The following is a 22,727-nucleotide window of genomic DNA, read 5'->3' on the forward strand; positions in this document are numbered from 1 at the left end:
CAGAATTTCTAGCCTCGCCTTATCCACGTTCCTTTCAATAATATGAGATAATTCGAACAATCTCATACATTTTAATATGATTGTGTTTTTATTTTATACATAGTATTTTATCTACAGGTTACGAAAAAAACTGCTTAATTAGCAAAAAAATAAAAATATACCAAATACTTAATTCACTGCTACTTTTTTACTAAACCACACCTTAATTTGACAAATATTTAGATCATACCCTTATTATTTGCTTACACATGAAACTGTTTCGTTCCTGCACATTTGCCTTGGTTTAAGGTGTACGATAATGTTTATATGAATATAAATTTTGCTTTAACTTACCTAAAATACCAAGTCTAAAATTTAAGGTGACAACAATCAAATCAGCGTAACTGGCCAGAACAGCTCCGTCGTATGGATTTCCAGAGCTCCGCGAAAAGCTTTCCCCGTGTATATAAACCAGCACTGGAATGGCCAATTTGAGTTCATCCACTGAAAAACAAATTATATTAGACTACTTATATCTTAGAACACACTGAATGTTTTTAGAATAACCCCGTGTGAGTTAAAATGAAAATAAAACCATTTATAACGACCATTTCGACGACCGGTTTGGCCTAGTGGGTAGTGACCCTGCCTACGAAGCTGATGGTCCTGGGTTCAAATCCTGGTAAGGGCATTTATTCGTGTGATGAGCATGGATATTTGTTCCCGAGTCATGGGTGTTTTCTATGTATTTAAGTATTTGTAAATATTTATATATTATATATATCGTTGTCTAAGTACCCTCAACACAAGCCTTATTGAGCTTACTGTGGGACTTAGTCAATTTGTGTAATAATGTCGTATAATAATATTTATAAATATTTATTTATTTATTTATTATAACATTTGTATTTTTGGATTGCTGAAAATGTGAAACTTATATGTTGAATCCTTAATCCAATTTAAATATGAGAAACTGTTGGTATCACAATTTTATACGGTTTTCATTGTGAGCTCAGCCAAAATCAATGTTATTAGGTATCTCTTCAGTTAGTATTAATTTCAGAATGACCGACGCGCGGGCCGAGGACTGCAACACTCGCGCATTATAAAAAGATTTATAAAATAGATTTAATAATACATATATTTAAAATTCTAAAATTCCTAAATAATAGCAAAAATAAAAAGAAAAAATACAAAAAGTCAGGTTCCACCGAGATTTGAACTCGGATCGCTGGATTCAGAGTCCAGAGTGCTAACCATTACACCATGGAACCGGCCGAGCTAATCAACGAATTGCCTCGTCACAAACTCTTACTACTTTATGTTACCGATTATAGCGTTAAACATTTAACGCAACCTTGTTGGAAGTCGCATAAGAAGTTTCACTTCAATATTTTTAGAACATGTTATAACTATATGATAACAAATATTTAAAATCATACGCTTTATAATATTAGGTGCCAAATTATTATTTTAGACGCTAGACTATTATTTCAAGTTCCTTATTTGTTTCTTGGTGGCTTGAATTTTCTGCCGGTTTTTGAAGTGAAACTTCTTATGCGACTTCCAACAAGGTTGCATTAAACGTTTAACGCTATCACGAAGGGGGTATGAATTTATGAAAGCACTGTTGCGTTAAACGTTCAACGCTCCTGGGGAGGGGGAATAGAAAGGTAGAGAGCGAGAGTGAATGCGTGGCACTCGAACGCATGCGCGTTGTATACCTGTTACAGGCCAAAGCGAGCGTTAGCAACGAGTAGCGTGCAACATGCCTTTTACTATGGCATGCCGTCCAGGCCGTTCTGAATAAATTCTTGCATGTCCTAAATAAATTCTTAGATGTGTAGGATTTTACGTCCTACATTAGGCTATACATACATTATTGAAAATGCTTCGCTGAGACACACACAGATTTTGGACACTGCTTAAATTTGTTTTATTCGATATTATCTAAATCTTGGATATTCAAAAAATATTGTTGTGTACGTGATCCTTATCTTACTATTTAGTACTGGGTTAGAAAGCAAATTTCACTTGGCTTATCAATATGTTGTAATAGATCATATCTTTAACAACCCAAAAAACTGCAATAAAATGGCCTTAGCCCGCCGAAACATGGCCTTAGCCGCAAAGGTAGCAAGCATACATTATAGAAGTAGCAAAAGAAGAATGCACTTACAGATCCGAAACAACATATACAACATAATGCTATACGAATGTGAATACAAATCCCTGGAAAGAATGTTGTTTTTTTTTCATGTTAACACTATTTAGCTAGAAAGAAATTACATTAGTTATTTTATTTCATATGGCAGCGAATGAAGTCGTGTATATGAGATAAGTATGGTTTGTGACAATTTAATCAAAAAGTTAGCAAATAAGACACAGTCAAAGGTATCAACCATTGTTGACACGACTAGATACCCTAGGGCTGGCACATTCCTCGGCTAAAGAATCGGCATTGCCATTCAGCGGGGAAGTGTAGCCAACATTATGGGCACCCTTCCGGGCAGGGAACAGATGTGATGGTCTTTTTTTGTTAGTTTCAAATTAGTTTTTATTTAATTGTAATCTATTTTATAAATGACATTTTGGATATTAAGAAATTTTTAACTTGTACTTGTATTAGTGAAATATATATAGAATACAAAACTTGAAGATTTATGTTGATCGATCTGTTAAATGGAAATATAATGTAGACTTCAATGACAAGAACAATGACAAAAATATCTAATTTGGAGATAAAAACCACTTCCGGTTCTTTAAAAAGTTAGGTTTTGGATTCTGACTCGCTAGTGACGTTGTCACATTTGCAATGGGTAAATTCGCGGCGAATGACGGATGGTCAGCTGGCGTAACTGGTAACGCGTTGGACCGACAATCCAAAGATGTGTCGAGTCCCACGTTGGCCAGAGTTCACCGTTGATGTGATTGACATCTGTGTATACAATTTATAGATTATAATGCTAATTTTGTGTGGTAACGTTCCACAATAAAAAAGGAAACAATATTTACATTTAAGATTTACCTCTTCTAACAGTTTAGAATTTATTATGCAGACCCATGTTTCTGGCTCACGTTATAGTGGTCAAAAATTTAAATTTAGGTGTTTGTGTTATATGAAGCGTAACTACGAGAATATAATCAAACCAATGGATAGGAAAATGCTAATTAATCAATAAAAATGAGAATAATAGTATCGATTTAAACAATATAATAATTTTATGTTAACTTACTTTGCAAGGGCGCAAAAATGTTTAGGTACAAACAATCTTCACTCTGGTTTTTAAGATAAGGCATCAGTCTTTTTAAGTATTCCAGTCTGCCCTTAGGCATAGTGTCCAACATGGTCCTTTCATCGAGGAGGTCGGGCAACTTTTGAGGGCACGCAGGGCCTGGCCGATCGGAGATACGCACACCATCCCACGGTGATGGTGCTCTTGTAGGACTGAACCTGCAAAAAAGCGACCAATTACGTTTGAGTAAATAACAATATTTACTTATTTTGGCTTATCCCGCAAATGAATCTGTAATACTATTTTTGTAGTCTGCCGATTTGCGAACCGCCTGGACTTACAAACCGCTAAAATGATTTCATGTTATGGCAATGCGTGATTTAAAGTTGGTTATTGTATTTTTTTTTTTTCATTAGGTCTGAAAAGTTACAGTAGGCAGTTATTACACGATGCGATTCGCACGTCGATGCGATGTCGTGTCGCTATAATACGCGCAAAGCACTCACTCACTCAAACATCGGAGCAACTTGCGATTCGATTATTTAATAGAATAATGAGCGGTTTTACCTGTTTGATCCTACTGGCGGAGTGGCATACGGCACGCCTAAAAATACTTCTAGTGGGCTTAAATATTTATGTTCATCCATGCCCAAAATTATGCCCTGCAGTTTACCATATTTAGTCTGAACTATTCTACTACTTATTTTAAATTTTGCATTCGTATTTGGTAGTGGATTAGAAGGGCTTAAATAAAAATGTTTATAGTCTTCGTAGTTGCTGTAAGTATTTGGCTCGTTGCCGTATTTTTTTTTCTTCATATGTACACTATCATAAAATGGGTTTTGTTCGAAATTGACTTTATTATAATGCGACTTTTCTTCGGAATGTTCGGTATCACGATCCTCGTAGTCGTCGTGTGAGCCGGGACTGTCACGTACACCGTCACTAAAGTTAAATTCTTTGCTTACGCTGCTCTTTTCGCTTGAATGAGGATTGATATATGTTGTGTTGGAATTAACAGAATTTAGTGACATACAAAGTATGAGGGTGATACAATACAAATTGAAGGATTTTCGAGCTAAATTACAATTGTAATTTGTTTTTAGCATCCTTTTCTCAAAAGTATTAAGACATATGTCCATGTCACCCTGAAGTGAATTTAAATGTTTGTTTTCTAAGTCATAAGTAATTAGTCAGGTAATCATCTTCGCCTGTATATTCTTCTGGAGAGGTATTTTCACTATGTTGTATATTGTGGCTCTGCATCTGAAGCAAAAGTAATGTAATATTATTTTTGCATAATTAATTAGTTTAATATTTATTTACTTAAACTTTATTGCACAAAATACATACAATATGTACAAATGGCGGACTCAATGCCTAAAGGCATTCTCTACCAGTCAACCATAGGGCTAAACAGAAATGTAAAAATGGTGCAAGAAGAAAAGTAAGAGAGTTATTTTTTATTCTATTGCAAACAACTGAAAAATATAATAAAGTACATAAACAATACACAAATAAAAATATTATAATAAATATATAATTAATTAACTACTACATATATATATATATATATATATATATAAAATAACTACTACATATTTTCCACGTTCATATTATTATATAATGATAAATAATATTATATTCTACAGCTTTTTTAATTCGTTAAAAGAAAAGACGAAATAATCTAAAATTGTTCCTCGGTTAAATTCAGGACTTTAAGCTCATTATTAGAAACAAAGAGTACTTTTTCGAATAATAACGTCTTGTTATCTTCTTATCTTTAGGAATACAGGTTAAAATATTAGAAAAAGGATTTATTTAGTTTAATTGTGACGTTTGCACAATAAAGGTATTTGCGAACTACCTGCAAGTCGACACTCGGTTGTCAAGTGCGGAGCGAGCTGCTGGGTCGCAAGGCATACGATCACAAACTGTTTTATTTACCACCTTGTCATACAACGGAGCCAAGACTATGTTTACGCTAATAGTATTACTAGTACCTGGGCGACCGAGCTTTGCTCGGTTATAACTATTTATTGTAATATGGTGGTGTATAGGTGATAATCTTAACTACATTTTATTACTAAATTAAACTTGTCTAAAACAATAAAAATTAAAAAAATATTATAAACTTGAACATATATATAAAAAAAAAAACAAAAGTTAGTCACCGGGCGAGATTCGAACCCGTAACACTCGTTTAGCGGTCCGCGTCTTAAGCCGCTGGACCAGACGGACAGTGGCCGGCAACACAAAATTAGCGACCATATTCTGCGTCGAAAGAAAAACGCATGAAAACTCGAAAACACGCGTTTTCCCAAACATAAGACTAATCTAGATCGATTGTTTACCCCCAAAAACCCCCATATACCAAATTTCAGCAAAATCGTTAGAGCCGTTTCCGAGATCCCGGAAATATATATATATATATATATATATATATATATATATATATATATACAAGAATTACTCGTTTAAAGGTATAAGATAAGGCACATATCAACGTCTTATTCAGTTTAAACACTATTGAATGCTAAAAAACGAGTCGGTGAACAAGAATCAAGCCAAGTACGGTAAAATAAGTTATTAAAAAAAAAACAACTTCTATAACGACAGTGACATTAATAAAGCGTGTAAAACTACAATGAAGTTATACGTGTAGTAAATAAACTGTCGCGCATATTGCTGTGTAGTAATTTATGATAGACTTAATTTACTATAGTTGTTGAAACAATATCTTGGGTGTGTTGTAGTATTTGAGCAGCTCACAAGGGTGTTAAATTAACGACATCTGTACCCCTAGTGTAAATTTTGTCTATAGCGAAACGTGACGTACGCGTTTGCGTTAAGTCTCATTTTGTATGGGTTTTTGAACAGCGCGCCAAGCGGGACGTTTTGTAAAGTCAAAAATCTCATACAAAATGACACTTAACGCAAACGCGTACGTCACGTTTCGCTGTCGAAAATATTTACACTAGGGGTACTGCTTAATAATAGTTCACATAAAAACTTTAACCAGAAGTTATCTAAATAATTATTAAGTGTACACTTTACAATAGGCGTGTCTTATAATTGTAGACTTTATTTAGCGCCAAACTCAATAAAAATCAACACCTGTTTACGTGTGCTACTTAGGTATGCATTTAAACTGTTTAACCAAATCAGTATAATATTATCTGGGTCTTGTTTCTATAATGCAAAAGGGAAAAATAAGGAAACAAACTGATACTGCCGATGAATTTGTCGCAAAGAGTGCTAGCTAATACGAGTATTCTCCAAGAAGGGAATACCTTTATGCTTGTCAATATTGTTGTGTTAATATTGCTGGGGTCCAGCCATACAAGGAAAAAGTCCGAAATTTGCTATTGAAATCCGAACCTATGTAGAAGCTAGGGTTGATTTTGTTTTGTTTTTAAATGGAACGAAGCAAAACAGATGCAACTCTGCTTCAGTTGAGCATTAGTGGAGTGTGTCGCAAAGGAACTAAACGACATGGTTGCGGCGAGGGCCTACATTAAATCCTGAACGAAGCGAGGGATTCTAAAATGGAATACTGTTGGGAATTTGGACGCCTGGTGTTTTCATGCAGGCAATCACCTCGCGCGCACCTTATTGCCGACAAATGATTGTCGACCCGTCCCTGTTGCTACATACGTCAAGCACAAAGTTAATCCGCGTAATCTTTATTCATTTTAATATACTTAAAAGTGATATCAGAGCCTTGTTTTTATTCCTACAAATACTGAGCGTAGTGAGGGATTCAAGTGCTGATAATAATTTTGCTACCATGTGACCCATACTACTTTTTACATCACATATGAGGAAATAAAAATAATAACTAAAATTAAAACTCTCAAGTTCAAAATATAGATATTTCAATTTCAACTAACTATCCAAAGAGCTCAAAGAGACCAAAGGGTCGAAAGAGTCCAAAGAGTCCATAGAGCCCAAAGAGCCCGAAGAGTCCAAAGATTCCAAAGAGTCCGAAGAGTCCGAAGAGTCCGAAGAGTCCAAAGAGTCTAAAAGAGTCTAAAAGAGTCTAAAGAGTATAAAGAGTCTAAAGAGTTTCAAGAGCCTAAAGAGTCTTAAGAGTCTCAAGAGTGTAAAGAGTCTCAAGAGTCTAAAGAGTCTCAAGAGTCTAAAGAGTCTCACAGAGTCATATGTCTGCAGTGAACAGCATGTAGATGGTACGCTCTAGGTAGATCTGACGTTTTATAGCCATGTATGCATGAATGAATTAATTTAACCTGGTTGTAACGTATCATCTACTTGGCTCCAGCCCATAGATGATATATATAATTTATTTCAAAAAATATTTACGACTATATATATACAAAAATTTGTTGGCGAATAGTGCGCTCTCAATTATTATTATAATTAATACTCTGTGCCTTCTATTAATTACCACCTTAGGCTAAGAATGAGAAATCTTATAGAAAATAATAATAATAATACTAACCAAATTCACAACTTTCTGAGACAATATCCTTCAGATCTATCTCTGAATCAGAAACCTACAAATACCTTGGTATGTCACAGTCGTTGGGTATTGAGGACGAGGGTATTAGACAGTCGGTGAAGGAGCGCTTTTTCAGTCGGCTCACAAAAGTCCTTAACAGTCTTTTGTCAGAAGGCAACAAAGTGCACGCCTTCAACGCCTGGGTAATGCCCCTACTCACATACTCCTTTGGTATACTAAAGTGGACTCAGACCGAGCTGGACGCCCTGGATCGGAGGGTCCGATTACTGCTAACCACACACCGTATGCTACACCCACGCTCGTCAGTTATGAGATTGTACATCCCACGGAAGTGTGGAGGTCGAGGCTTCCTAAACGCCAAAGATCTCCAGAACCGCGAGGTGTGCAAACTCAGGAATTATTTCCTTAACAACGAGTGTGGGATGCATCGTGATGTGGTGGCAGTAGACAGGAACCTTACGCCGCTCTCTTTGGCAAACGAGAACTGGCGCAAACCTGTGGTACTAAGTACTGCGGATCGCAAGGCGGCATGGGAGAGTAAGGTGCTACACGGGCTGTTCTACAAGGCCCTCACGGGACCCGACGTGGACCTGCTTTTCGTACTAGTTTCACAGACTTGGCTCACGAGATAACCGCCATGTGGGATGTCGATTCGACGATCATTGTCCCGATAGTCGTTTCAGCGAACGGTCTCATAGCGAAGAGTCTCGACCAACACCTTGAGAGACTCTCGCTAGGTGGTTGGATCAAGGGTCAGATGCAGAAGGCGGTGATCTTGGACACGACGCGGATAGTCCGCCGGTTTCTCTCTTTGCGGCCCTGACCACCGGCAGCTTGGGCCCTGCCCCGCTGCTGGCGGCACCCTAGGTTAGGTTTTATATAATGTGTTTATATGTTTTGTATTGTTTTGTAAGTGTTTTTATATTTTACTTTTATATACATATTGTAAAAAGCCTATTGTGCCGCGAAGCTATTTAGTTCGCAAATGGCGGCCCGTTGTCACAGTCGTAGTAAGAAGTATGCAAATTATATCTTTGACAAAAGAAATATGCCTTATTGGATAAATGATGTGTGCTAGTCGTTCCAACAAACACTGGAAAAAATATGGGATTACTTTTTAGTTTAACTAGGATCATATTATTTAAATTTCCTTGATCAAAACAGGTTTTGTATGGGGATGATGTTATGCATTTTAAACAACCATTGATATTAACTTTCATTTTAAATTTGTTCAGGTTGTTGTTTCAATATTTTTTTGTGATAGTAAATACGAATCGTCGTTGTAGGTGGAGGTTTTTTATTATCCAGTAGATATAGACGGCCGAGGGTAGCGCGGTCGTATAGGGATACGCGGCTGGCAATCCCGTTTCTCGCCGTGATTTGTATTGTGCTTTTCTCAAACTAGCAATGAAATAACTAAAAAAATAATAGGATGATGATGATGATGATTGTTTCATGTCCTAATGTGATAGGTTATTTAGTGCGTGGGGTATTGAAGGGGAACAATAATGTAATTATTTTGGCGCTACGATTCACGCCATTACGCTTTTTCCTTTTATTTTCTTTTTTGTGTTGTTTTATTATTACTTTGGGGTTACTAAAAGGGGAACAATAATTTCATTATTTTTGCGCTACGACGCACGGTTTAGGCGATACAGCCCTATAAAGATTTCTGCATGACTGAAAAAAAAATCTTTATGGGGCTGTATTTCCTAAACCGAGCGTCGTAGCACGAAAATAATGAAATTTTTGTTCCCCTTTGAATGCCTGAATTAATATTTAACAAACACCAAATAGAAAAAAAAAAACGCAAAAAAAAAGCATAATGACAGAATTTTGCTTATAGGTTTTTATGGTTGAATGCCAAGACGTACCATAATTTGACGTTTAAAAACAAAAGAAGGTTGCCTTACAAGCCTAGGTGTGTAAGGCTGTATGAAATTCCTTCACATATCATCTTAACTCATCGCACCTGATATGTAGTATTTCCGGACCTAATTTGAAGTAAGTCATGTCAACATTTCATTACAAGTTTGAGAAAAACATGAAACCGTCTACCTAGAGTTGGTTTTCATTGTCATGTATTTTCAAGTGACCACGCTACAGCCAATCACAGCGCCTCATTTTATAATAGACCAATCGTAGTTTGGGTGGTTTAAATTGACTAATCATGGTCAAATGAAGTTTCGTCAAAGAAAACAAGACCTAAACTTTGACGAGTTGCAATTGGTATGTTAAGAGTATTGCGTGTTTTAATAGTGGAGCCACTTTTACGCTATTTTGTTTGACGTTAGTCTTCTATGTTTTTTTCGTTCGCTGGATCGGTGGCAGTTCTCAACAAATCTTGTACGGCGGCCTTTGCCTAGCCGACAAGTGCCACTCGACGCCCTCGAAAGCGCTCCATATTTTTAAAAGGTGTAAATGCGTGTATTTCGTCGTACTGCGATAGGCCTTTTTGAAACCAAGCCAGTCTGAAACGTTACCGTCGTACGTCGGTATCTCGTGCACTTTCCGCGGCACGTGTCTCTTCTGTCCTAACTTGCTAATGGCCTCCGTTAGCGGATCAATAGAGATTTTTTCAGATAGAGGCTGGCTCTTCGGCAGCGGCGGCAGCAGCTGGGGTGACGGCGTGCGCGGGAGCGGCTGGGGGGACGGCGTGCGCGGTAACGATGGTGCTGGCGCTCGGGACAGGAGGATGGCTTCGTGCTGCGGCAACGGCGCACGCGGTACGGCACGGGACGGCGCGGCGGCGGGCGTGTTGTCGACCCAGCGCATCACGCATGCCGTTACCTCTCCGCTCGCAACAATGAGCGCTGCTTCGTCCTCCTCTTCTTCCTGTAACTGAAGGTTAGCCATGCCCAGGGCTAACTTCTTTTTTAATAGATTCTCTTTTAGCTTGGCCACCTCGAGCTCCGCTTCATACTCAGCGTGTAAGCGCCGTGGATTGAGGGAGGCCTGGATACATTTCGACGTGTAGCTGGCTACGCTGGCGTTAGGCCGGCGCCCCACTGCTGCGCACGCTACATCCACGGCCCACGTTTTAATACAAACCGTGGGCAAGCCCACGAAATTTTGTATAGGAACGTGGGTCGTGTACATAGCGTGCGCTGCAGTGGGGCGCCGGCCTGGCCGCACCGTGGCCTCTGTTACCGGAGTCTTCAACCCCGACGGCGGTTGTTCATCTCCGTGGCCTTTCTGACCACCCACCGAGGGGGCACGCCCTGGCTGCAGTGACGGCGCGTGCTGTGATACGTCGGCATCCGACGGAGTCCCCAATCCCGAAACTGGCAGTTTTTTTAACATCGCTCTAGTTTTGCTATGTGTTCTCCGTTTACTGTGATGACTCATATTTAGCTATTTCACGTATCCGGCTACCAATTTTGTAAGAGAAGGGCAGGGTTGACTTAGAAGAAAAAGCTAATGTCAATAACTACTTATATTGGTCAAAATAAAAGAAAAACACATAAAACACTAATAACACAAAATAGAGGAAAATCACTTAAAAGAAACTTAGATTATCGCGGGAATAACATTTTTGGCGCGCAAATCACGTGTGCAGTAGCTAAACGCAGCCATCGGGCTCGGCTAGTATCCGGAGGCTTTTCAAAAGCACCAATAGGACAGCACAGTTAACCGTTTTGGCAAGAACCCTTCTAAACCAGTACCTTTTGGAAGATTATACTTCACTTTATTATCAATCGAAGTTTTATTTAAGTCGTCGACATCCTGACCTGCACGGCGGCTACAACGTGTGTGTCACGAAGACTTGTTTGTACCGCGTCCGCTAGCCGGCCGGAGCGGGTTAACCCTGGGCTGAGCTCTCCCTTTCACTCGCTCGCCTTGTCACAGCAAAACAGAGTGCCGTGGAACGGAGAGTAATTATTGTTACCTAAATTTATATGGTCGGGCAGTCGTGCTCGTGCTACTTAACAATTATTTATTACTTTATATTAGTTCTTAAAATTCCTGTGTGTCGTGTTTATGTAAGTACTGGCCTAATGATGTGCACGGCTTGGGGCTAAGTTTATACTTCAGATTCTATACTAGGTCTAGGTATTGGTAATAGAAACATTTCGTTAAAGAAACTGACTATTCAATAAGTTTTTTTTTAGATTTTCTGGGTACATAGTGCAACTCCAACAGACACGGTTTGGTTTGAAAGTTGATTCAGGAAAATTTGAAACAATCTCGAAAGCGGAAAGTTATAACGAGTTGTAAATACAATTTTCCTATTGCACCCCGCGGCCGTTTTACTCTTTATGGTCCAAGGTAAAGAAACACGACACTGAAATCGATACTCAATATAGCAAGAACAAAATAAATAATAACATTTTTTTAGCATGAATTGATAGAAAATTTTAAAGTTATTACTTTGATATAATAAATATAATAATATCGGCAACTTTTAAAAGACAAAAACTATTTCACTTTTGTATTTATTTACAGTGTTTGTGGTAAGCGACGGCCAATCAAAACTTGTGTATTTCACTCGCAAGCTTTCATTTCGTGCATTGTCGATCCAGATTTTACAGAATTGTTGGTAATTGCGTTACTAAGCGCTAACACACAATTACACGATACGACATCGTATCGAGGGACGATGCGACGCCGTGTCACGTTGCGACTTCGTGTAACGTCGCGGCGTCGTGTCGTGGCACGATACGACATCGTGCTCCGGTACAATACATTGTCGTCTCACAGCACAATACGACGTCGTGTCACGTTGCGGCGTCGCGTCGTGGAAACCTACGATGTACTTATACCGTAAATTTTTATAGCATTAAAGAAAAAGACAAACTTATGTTCAAATCGGGGAGAGCGACACGCCGACGCAAAGACACTCCAATTGCGAACATAGAGACGTCATGCTAAATTGCATTTTTTCTTTGGTGCTTGTCGTTTATTCGACCGGCAAAGGCATACTTTATATATATATATATATATATATAATAAATTTTGAAGCGGCGGAACAGTTGGTATTTGAATGTTTAGCCTATTTATTTTAATCATCATACAACAGTGTCACTATATAAAGTGTAAGGTGATTCTTCAATTTGTGTAAGCCATTTATTTACTTTCTTATGGGCTCAACTATTCAACCTTCATTCAAAAATGTTTAAAGATTTTTACGAAAATAATAAAGACGTCATTGAAAGTAACCAACGTATAAACAATGCTGTATTCAAGAAAAAATGCAAAATATATGATATATACGTAAACACCATTAATAATACACATAATACCTAATATATAATATGTAATCTCTGTGTACATATAAACAATCGGTATTGGTATTATAGATACTATATATACACCGTGGGCCAATTAAACCCGACAGATTTCAAAGGTGTATTCTACGGAGGTCATACAATGTTTTCTGATATCGGTCTTGTTTTAGAGATAGTAACAATTTCTGTGAAAATTTGTTTCTTTTATAACTTAGTCAAAAACGCCTATTTAGCTGTGACGTTGCCACTATGTGACTTGGTTTAGACATACCTACTGACAGATATTAAAGTTTTAAAGTAAACTCGCAATTTTCGTCTGTAATTTAAAAAAAAACTTTACTTATTCATTGTAATGTTTTTTTTTACACCAAGGTGTAAAAATAAATAACGAGTCGTGTGCAGAAAACGCAAAAAGATTTTTTTTTTTTGGCGTATTTGGCAAAAACTCATATAACATTTTTTGCTCCTTATGACCTCAGGAATGCGTGGTTAAAATCTATCGGGTTTACTTGGCCCACGGTGTGTATATATATATATATATAGTCTTATCTTAAAGATTTCGACATCATTGGTTTCCACGACACGGCAACGAGACACAACGTTGTATTATGCTACGACAGGACGTCGTATCGTCGTATCGTGCTGTGAGACGACATCGTATTGTGCTGGAGTACGACGTCGTATCGTGCCACGGCACCGCAACGTTACACGACACCGCAACGTGACACGACGTAACGTCGTCCCACGATACGACGTCGTATCGTGTAATTGTGTGTTGGCCCGACTTAGTTACGAAATTTCACCTAATTGTATTTTGGTTATTGCGTAACTAAAGACTAAAATATGCAATATCACCGAATTATTTTTGGTAAAGTCTAGATTGTACAATGCGCGAAATGAAAGCTTTCGAGTGAAAGAAAAAGTTTCAGATTTCGGCGTTCCAAATTTTATGCTGGACTATTTACTTACAGACTGTTATTGTGATGATGAACGTGGGTTCTTTATTCAAACAATGTTATTGCAACTATTTCTTTAGGTAGTTCTCATACGACATTATTTGTTGTTCAACTTATTTATTTATGATTTCATGACGCATAAAACAATGAAATCGTACGATTATGTGTGAAAATTATTAAAATCAAGGATAGCCGTTTATTCGCCAATAAAGTTCACCATGGATTTGAATTTGAACTCTTAGCCTTTAAAGCAATACGTGAGAACATTCCGAATGCTCAAATAAATAGTAGGTACGTTATTGTCGATTGATAGAAAGAAAGGCATTTCCTGATGAGGTAACTAAATACCGCGTAAAGTAAGAGTCAGAAAATGCCTATTTCCACCGAGTTACGAGTATACATAGTGCTTTTCTCAAACATGTGAGGAAATACAAGCTCTTAGATTGCTTGAAACTAAATTTGTTGTGTTGATATCCTAATAAATCGCCACCTATAACTATAAACATAGAAATTATTAGCTTAATATACTCTTTGGAATCTTTTTGAACTGTGTGACTGTTTATATTTTCAAATATGAATTGACTTAATATATTATTGCTTTTGATATCCGTTTACATGGTGGTTTCATTATAGGTTATGTCCCAGCAAAATTTTATTTATTCTCGTAAGAAACTTGCATTTTTTGTGCTGGATAAAGTTTTTGCAGTTTGAGAATTAATAAATTTATGAAAAATGTCGACTTGTGTGCCAAAACTAAAAGGTCGTGAGAATTATGCAGGGTGGGCTTTTGCAGCGGAGAAATTTCTAGTTCTGGAGATGCCTCAAAAGCACGAAGCCAGAAAAAGCCGCAGTTGATGCGAAAAGCGAAGCAAAATTAATCTTTATGATAGACCCGTTGTTTCACGTGCATATCAAAGACGTACAAAATACGAAGGAGCTTTGGGAAAAACTAAAGCAGTTGTGTGATGACTCAGGATTCATAAGAAGAATCAGTTTCCTGAGAATTGTACATTTCCATTCGTCTAGAAAATGGTTCGTCGATGACGTTTTATGTCACGGAAGTTTTTGAAATCTATTATCTATATAACTGCGAATACAAAGTTGTTGATAATGTTTTGTGTATTCCATGTTTCACAACAAATCTGCTATCCGTCAGAGAGTTGATTTAAAATGGCAACAATGTTGAATGCACTAAATTTGGACGGAATGTTTGGATGGAGAACTCGTTGCCACAGCGTGCTTGATAAATGGAGTCTACAAATTAAACTTCACTCAAGTGTTGGCAGCAGTGGTGTCAGGAGGCATCGTGGTCTTGAAGATAGTAACAGTAAGTAATTACTTGAACAAGATGCAGGACACTGTGGAAGGGCTCACACTTGACAGGTACAGGTATTTCTGTAGTCAAGTTTAGTGTGAAGCAAGGTAAAACTAACGTTTTTCACTGTCTAGCTATGAATGGTAGGACACCTTTGAGTTCTGAATAGGCAGAAAGCCAGATCTGAGCTATCTCAGGATTTTGGGGAGTGTTGTCATGATGTGATATCCCCAAGGAGAAGCCGTTCAGTGGCAGAAAAAAAAGGATATTTATAGGATATCCGAACGTTACAAAAGGCTATGAATATATCTTCTTAGGAACCAATGATATCACAACCAGCCGAGATGTGGTGGTAATGGAGAACTACAGTTGAAGTTGAGGGAAAACCTGTCTTGGAGAAGGTTACTGATACCATGTGATGAATGTCATTGGATTTAGCAGGGAATGTTTCGAATATTTCAGGTAGCGAAGAGTATTATGATGGTGATGACACATATAAAGCAGAAGAAGAGGAATCTTCAGACTCTTCAGCCAGCAGTATAGATAGTGTTCTAGAGGTCACTGAGGTGAAGTGTTCCCAGAAGCAAAGGCACCCACCAGACAGCTATGGCTTTTCAACGTGTATAGGTACAGCGAGTGATGAAGATACCTGTGAGCTTTCACTTGAAGCAACGCTGGAAGGCTCAGAAAAAGCTCAGCGGCTGGAGGCGTGCATGATATATTAATGATAACAAGGCCTGGAAACTTGCGGATACACCCAAGGAGCTGTCCTTTGTAAAATGCAAGTGGGTATTATGTAAAAAGTACGAAAGTGACAATTCCGTGAGGTTTCGTGCTGGACTTGTGGCAAAGGGTTTCACACATAAAGCTGGTGAGGACTATACAGAGACTTACTCACCCGATGTCAGGCATACAGCCTTGTGGTTATTATTGTTCGTTTTAGCAATACAGTTAGGACTAGATGTTACCCGTTTAGATGTGAAAACAAGTTTTTGAAATGGTGAGCTAGAGGAAACTATTTATAAGTAGATACCTGATTGTTTTGATGACAGTGCTAAAAAGGTCTTAAAACTTTAGAAAGCTATTTATAGCCCAAAGCAGGCTTCTAAGGCCTGGAATAAGAAAGTAGACACTTGTTTAGTTGAAAATGGTTATAGGATGGATGGGATGGGCGTCAACTTAGTTCTAAAGAATAATTTCCCGCCGCCCGATTATCATTTAGAACTAAAGCAACTTAGTTCGACGCACATTACAGAAGGTCTTGTTTGGACTCGTGTATTACTTGTGAAATGTTTTAACTAGGGCTATCATTTTGATGTCAACTTTTAGCTGATATCCTGTGCTATCATTTAACAATAAAAAAAGTACAGGTCAACGAAAGTCAGGTTTTCGAAAAAAAAGATAAAATGTAAAAAAAAGTAAATTTATAAAGACGATTTTTATTTTTCTTATTAATTATCGAGTAATTGTGGAAAATTCTTTATGACATTTATGCATTTTAATTTATGCCCTAATTCATAAGCTATCACATTATTATTATTTTTTAGATGTGCAGATAATGGTTCATAAACAAGTGCAGTAGTATATGGCACCATAAAACTTTGAAACGGTGCAGTTTTAAAATGGTGATTTGTCGATCGAGTCGTCGGGGACGATGTCGATGTCGAAAATTCATCGTACTATACGTGGTTAACGGCTCCACTAAACGTGAACAAATACATTGTATATATATATACATATATATACAATGTATATATATATATATATATATATATTATTATAAATGCTTAAAAACAATAGCGTTTAACAGTTTTACACTAATTTCTGCTGATGTGAAGTTATTTACTGCAATAATAAGTGGATATTTTAAATATATTTCCCGGAGCAAAATAGTATTTTATGCGACAGTTGTATAAGAAGGGTCCAAAAATGCGAGTGGCGTGAGTTACAATGTGAGCCGGAGCTGAAGGCGTAGGCGAACATTGTAAAGGAATACGCCATGAGCATTTTTTTACCTACTTATACAACGTTGCATACAATACTTTTCCTACGAGTCAACAAAAAGCTACTAGTGTAGAATCATATAGGTAATCAAACCAAAAGTATACAGCTAAGACATGCGAGCATACTTTCTCACGCACCCTGCCCGCCCGGCCCGGCCGGTCAGCGACACCTTCTCGTAACTCATAAAGCCCTACTTGCTCTTTGCCCAATTAATTTCTCGATTATTACGGGTCTCACATGCGTGTTTCTGACTTATGAAGCAATTGTTTCTACTATGCAACCAAATGAATATTTTATAACTTGGCAGCAATGCACTTAGTTTGAAACTGTGTTCAATTTGATTTTGTGAGATTGGTAACCATTAGTCAAAGTATCGTTATAGCGATTTTAAAGCACAAGTGCTGTTATGAGGAATAGACAATATAGACTTTTTTCAAACCCTTTAAGTTGGTTCTTATATTCGTTTTCATGAATGTATAAATGACAGATAATAGTAGATGAGTAGGAAAATATATTAAAAGTGCATGTACATCATCTACTAACTTCAAATTAACTACTTAGTTAACTGGTGAAATAGTAGGTCAATCCGACCCTTTTAGGTCGAGGTTATTTCATCTGACCCTTCCCAGGACAGTTCATCCCGAATCTAAATGACCGTAGCGACGACAAAAAAGAATACAAAGACGTCTATCGTCCATTTTCTTAACAAATGAAGCAATATACGAGACATAAACGTGGCACTAAATTTAAATGAAAACAACTTTAATAGGAATAGTACTTTGTAGATACATATTATTTTTTAAGTACATACTAACGGTGACTGAGCTAAGTCGCGGGCATGGCGAAACTAATATGAGGTCCGAGTTGACTATGGACTAGTTGAATGAAAGCTGAATATTTCATATATACGAGTATATACACTAAACTTCTGTACATAAGTTTAGAAAATAATACTCGTACTGTGACGAGTAACGTGTTGCTATGGAACCCCAAATAAACGTATTTTTATCAGAACAAGAAGAAGTACACAATGATAACACTAACCCCTTTTAAAATTGTATCCATTATTTTCGCCAATTGAAATCACCCTTCATACAAATTATCTACATGTGTTTACAGCGTGTTAGTAGGATTAGGTACAATGGTTTTGAGTTTTATCTTTCTAATAACGACACTTTATTAGATATACTGTACAAGAAAATTACTAAGACAAAGAAATGATTTTGCAACACCTGCAAATAATTAAGTTTGTATTAAATCTTCGTCTTCATTATTTTTAATCCGAATTTAATATAGAAAAGTATGTTCTCCATTCAGTTGAAAGTTGTTTTGTTTCTTAAGGGTTCCGTGTCCCATATTCAGCAAATAAATAAATACAAATTGGTAGTAAAACAAAGCACCCTACAACAAAACTGCTACATATATTTTTAAAAACGGTTGTTTCACTAGGTCCCGTCCAACCGTCGGTCCCGTTTCAACAAATCCCGCCCCCCTTCTATTTATATACACGGGCGTCATTTCCTTAATTTATATAGCCTATGTCACTACCACAATTCTAACAAATTCAACGACACCTCATATACGAATATATACTCGAAAGATGAAAGAAATGGACATACATACTCGTACACAGACAATACATACATACGCTCGAATAACATTACTCTCCTTCTGACGCAGTCGAGTAAAAAAGGGCACCTTTAAAGCAGCCAACTCTGAGGGAGTTAATACAGTAACTTTACATATCAGTGTTAGCGTCAAATCTGATGTTTTGCAGATTTGTTTATAATTTTGGCCCAACGTATATTCCCAGTTTGCGAGTATAACTCTAAAAACTAGTTAGGGTTCCATACCAAAAAGGTTCAAAAGGAACCCTAATGGTAAGACTGTCCGTCCGTCCGTCCGTCTATCTATCTGTCTGTCAGTCTGTCTGTCACTTTGCTAAATATCTCGAGAACCACTTAAGCTATCACAACGATAACTCAGGCACATTGAAAGAATTCTCTTTTTTTTTTAATAACTATGGAAAATGCCCAATAAGGGCAAAATTTCAAAGTCTAGTAACTTGATCAAGTGGGGTATTATTTGAAAGAGCTCAAATTGAACATTCCAAAACATTTTATTATTATTATTACATAGTAGAAAAAAATTGTGAAAAAAAAAATACCATTCCCCATCCCTTATCTCCGAACTTTATCAATGAAAAATATGGATCTTTTACATAATATTAGAATTACTATAAATTTTACAGGAAAAATATAATCAGATCTTTATCTTTTTTTTAATTATCAAAAAGCATTTTCGAATTCAGTTTGCAATTTAACCAATTTTATGTGTGTTTATTACACTTGAAATATCTAGCTTTGAAATAAAATAACAATTTATGAAATCGATTCACATGACATAATCACACGAGATAATTCAAAGTGTGTACGGAACCTTCGGTTTGCGAGCAAAACGAACTCGCACTTGGAAAATGTGAAAACAAAATACTATTCCCCCTCCCTTATGTCCGAAGTTAATTAAGATATTAGAATTACTATAAATTTTACAGGAAAAATATAATCAGATCTCTATCTTTTTTTTAATTAACAAAAAGCATTTCCGAATTCAGTTTGCAATTTAACCAATTTTATGTGTGTTTATTACACTTGAAATATCTAGCTTTGAAATAAAATAACAATTTATGAAATCGGTTCACATGACAGAGTATAATTCTCGAAAAACCAACATACATCATACAACGCGCAAATTAGACAATTTTCCGATAGATGGCGTCGGACACAATTATACTTAGTATAAGGTCAAAAGTCTTCCGCCTTTATAATCACACGAGATAATTCAAAGTGTTTACGGAACCTTCGGTTCGCGAGCAAAACGAACTTGCACTTGGCCGTTTTTATGACTTCTTAGGACGTTTTTAAAGTAAACTAAATTTGCTACAATACGAGACTAGAAATGTCTCAGACCCCGGGTTTGGCAGCCGCCTTCACCATTTTGGAGCTATTTTCTCCTCGAATTTATTTATAAAATTACAATTACAATTCAAATTATTTTACAAAATTATCGTTTTGCTAAATAATAAATGTTACAAATAAAACAAAAATGCTAAACTGGTTGAACAACTGCTAAAGAAAAAGTTAAAGGGAAATGAGAGATAATGGAAAATTTATTCATCGTCAGCCCTTGAGGCATCGCAGTGTCATGGAACAGAATAGTAGGGCAGCTTATTGGGTAAGAATATAGCACAGCTTGATTAAAAGTTACTAGAAATGTCGAACTATACGACGTACGACGAAGTATAATATTTTTTTTAGTTTTATCATTCTCTTATTTTAGAAGTTACAGGGGGGGGAGGACACATTTTACCACTTTGGAAGTGTCTCTCGTGCAAACTATTCAGTTTAGAAAAAAATGATATTAGAAACCTCGATATCATTTTTGAAGACCTATCCATAGTTTTTTTTTATATATTTTTGTGTGAAAAACTTAATGAGGTAGGCTTAAAGAATACATCTACTTGCCAAGTTTCAACAGTATAGTTTTTACAGTTTCGGAAAAAAGTGGCTGTGACATTCGGACGGACAGACAGACAGACATGACGAATCCATAAGGGTTCCGTTTTTTCCATTTGGCTACGGAACCCTAAAAATGAGTAGCGTCCGGGTTGTTTTAGTCGCCTATTAAAACGACCTAAATATGTATAGCTGGAACAGTAGGGAAGGACGTGTGCACTGGGCTGACTGAGCTGGAAGTTAGATGAAATATTTAGTGATAAGATGCTAAGAACATTATTGGATCGCACATATTTTTCAATAAAATTATAGTTTATTTCACGACAGTTAAGTATAACATCAACATAAATAAAATAATATGATTAAAATTAATTATAAAAACTAAAACTAAGATATGACTAAATTAAATCTAACACACAATTTTTATAAGTAAATTATTCAAAATTAAACAAAACAAACCATAAACTAAAAACCTTAAAAATAAAATAACCCCCCCCCCCTGCATCGTACCTACCTGGCCCAAAGGTCCCCATAATACCTGCAGGATTCCCCCGCTGAAATGCTATGAAGACCTGTTGGACCAACTACGACCCAGAACGAGGATCACAACCCACGGCCCCGCGGTCTCTACAGCCACCGGCACAAAGTCGTACGCCGATGCCAGTATTTAGCGTGTTTCTGCTTAGCAGCAGCCTCCGCTGCTGCATCAGCACGACGCACGTTCTGCCCCAAATGGGATGCAGCGAAGGCGCTCACGCAAGTGGCATCCCACAAGAGGCAGCGCCCTCTCCGCCACGGAACCAATGTCAGGCCGTCCGGCCTCTTCCCATCCGTGCGGGCGACATATTTTTTTGATAAGAAATAATTGACATTATAGGTACATATTACATTATTGTCTAAGTAGGTAGGTAATGTAACAATCTGCAGGCTTAAGTCTAAAGTTGAAACGAATGACCATGCGAGTGCGTTTAATTTACTCGTAGTACTCGTACGAACAAAACCCATTACAGACAATAATGCGCTTTTCTCAAAATAGACCGCGGGCCAGGAGCATATTTCGTCAGTCATCGCCTCCCGGCTGATACTTTGTCAGATGATAGTTTAGGTGCTGTTTTAAATTTTAAAAAACCGTCAGCCGGTTGTATCGTGGTGGAAAGACCATCAGCTGTAAAAAATATGCGCCTCACCACTTTATGTTCGCAAAGTACGCGTAATGTGTAAATTACGTAATCCCCGTAGTTTTGGACCCGGGTTCATACTTAAACTACGTCCACAAGAGAGGTATGGGCATTGTGAATTTCATCTCGCTATGTGTGGTAGGGCACAGCACAGCACAGCGGATGTCATTCCAGATCTAGAGCAAAACCCAACTGGGGAAGTACCTCCACCTTATAGAAAACCGCAGCCAAATAACACTAGACCCTACTCATAGTGTTGTGTTCCGCCGGTGAGTAAGGTTGCCAGAGCTCAACGAGGGGAGGGAGAGTTGTTAGGGTTGGCATCGCACATGTTACTCCTCTGGACTTGCAGGTGTACATAGGCTACGGAGACTGCTTACCATCAGGCGAGCCGTATACTTGTTTGCTGCCGACGTAGTATAAAATAACATCAAGGATGCTCAAAATGTTTTTTAATTCAGTGTGCATTTTTGGAAATAATCACTCCGAAAGTCAAAAATATTGTGTCCCCCACCTCTAACTTTTGAACCTGGTATGCAAAAAATATTAAAAATCAGATAATATGTATTGCAGATATTAAACATTAATAAATACTTTCCACGAAAATTATTTTGAACAGGGTCGGTTGACCACCATTGATGTTTTTCAAAAAAAAAAATTTTTTTAATATAAATGTAACTGCTGCGAAGATTTGCACTTTTGCATGTATGGCCTTTTTTGTGTCGTTTTTTTATATCGTATTAAGAGTCTTTTGCGAGTTTTCTATAACCTGTCCAAATATTCATTTCATTGTACACTATAAGCATATCTTTGCATAACGTAAATAACATCCA

The 22,727-nt window shown here is 37.2% G+C and overlaps 1 protein-coding gene and 1 non-coding gene across 3 annotated transcripts in view; both read right to left on the reverse strand.

Annotated features, from left to right (window-relative positions):
* Nucleotides 1–22,727, reverse strand: part of LOC133518824 (neuroligin-4, Y-linked-like) — a 75,346-nt gene that overhangs the window by 22,502 nt on the left and 30,117 nt on the right. For both annotated transcript variants that reach the window (XM_061852559.1, XM_061852567.1), the window contains exons 2-4: nt 3,783–4,481; nt 3,216–3,433; nt 334–483 (exon numbers count right to left, since the gene is read on the reverse strand). In XM_061852559.1, the coding sequence (XP_061708543.1) occupies nt 334–483; nt 3,216–3,433; nt 3,783–4,357 (943 nt within the window). In that variant the 5' untranslated portion in view covers nt 4,358–4,481. The remainder of the gene's footprint in view (nt 1–333; nt 484–3,215; nt 3,434–3,782; nt 4,482–22,727) is intronic.
* Trnaq-cug (transfer RNA glutamine (anticodon CUG)) lies at nt 1,182–1,253 on the reverse strand. Its single transcript has one exon. It is a non-coding gene; the product is annotated as a tRNA-Gln (tRNA).

Source organism: Cydia pomonella, chromosome 1 (assembly GCF_033807575.1).
Source record: "Cydia pomonella isolate Wapato2018A chromosome 1, ilCydPomo1, whole genome shotgun sequence".
Taxonomy (NCBI): domain Eukaryota; kingdom Metazoa; phylum Arthropoda; class Insecta; order Lepidoptera; family Tortricidae; genus Cydia; species Cydia pomonella.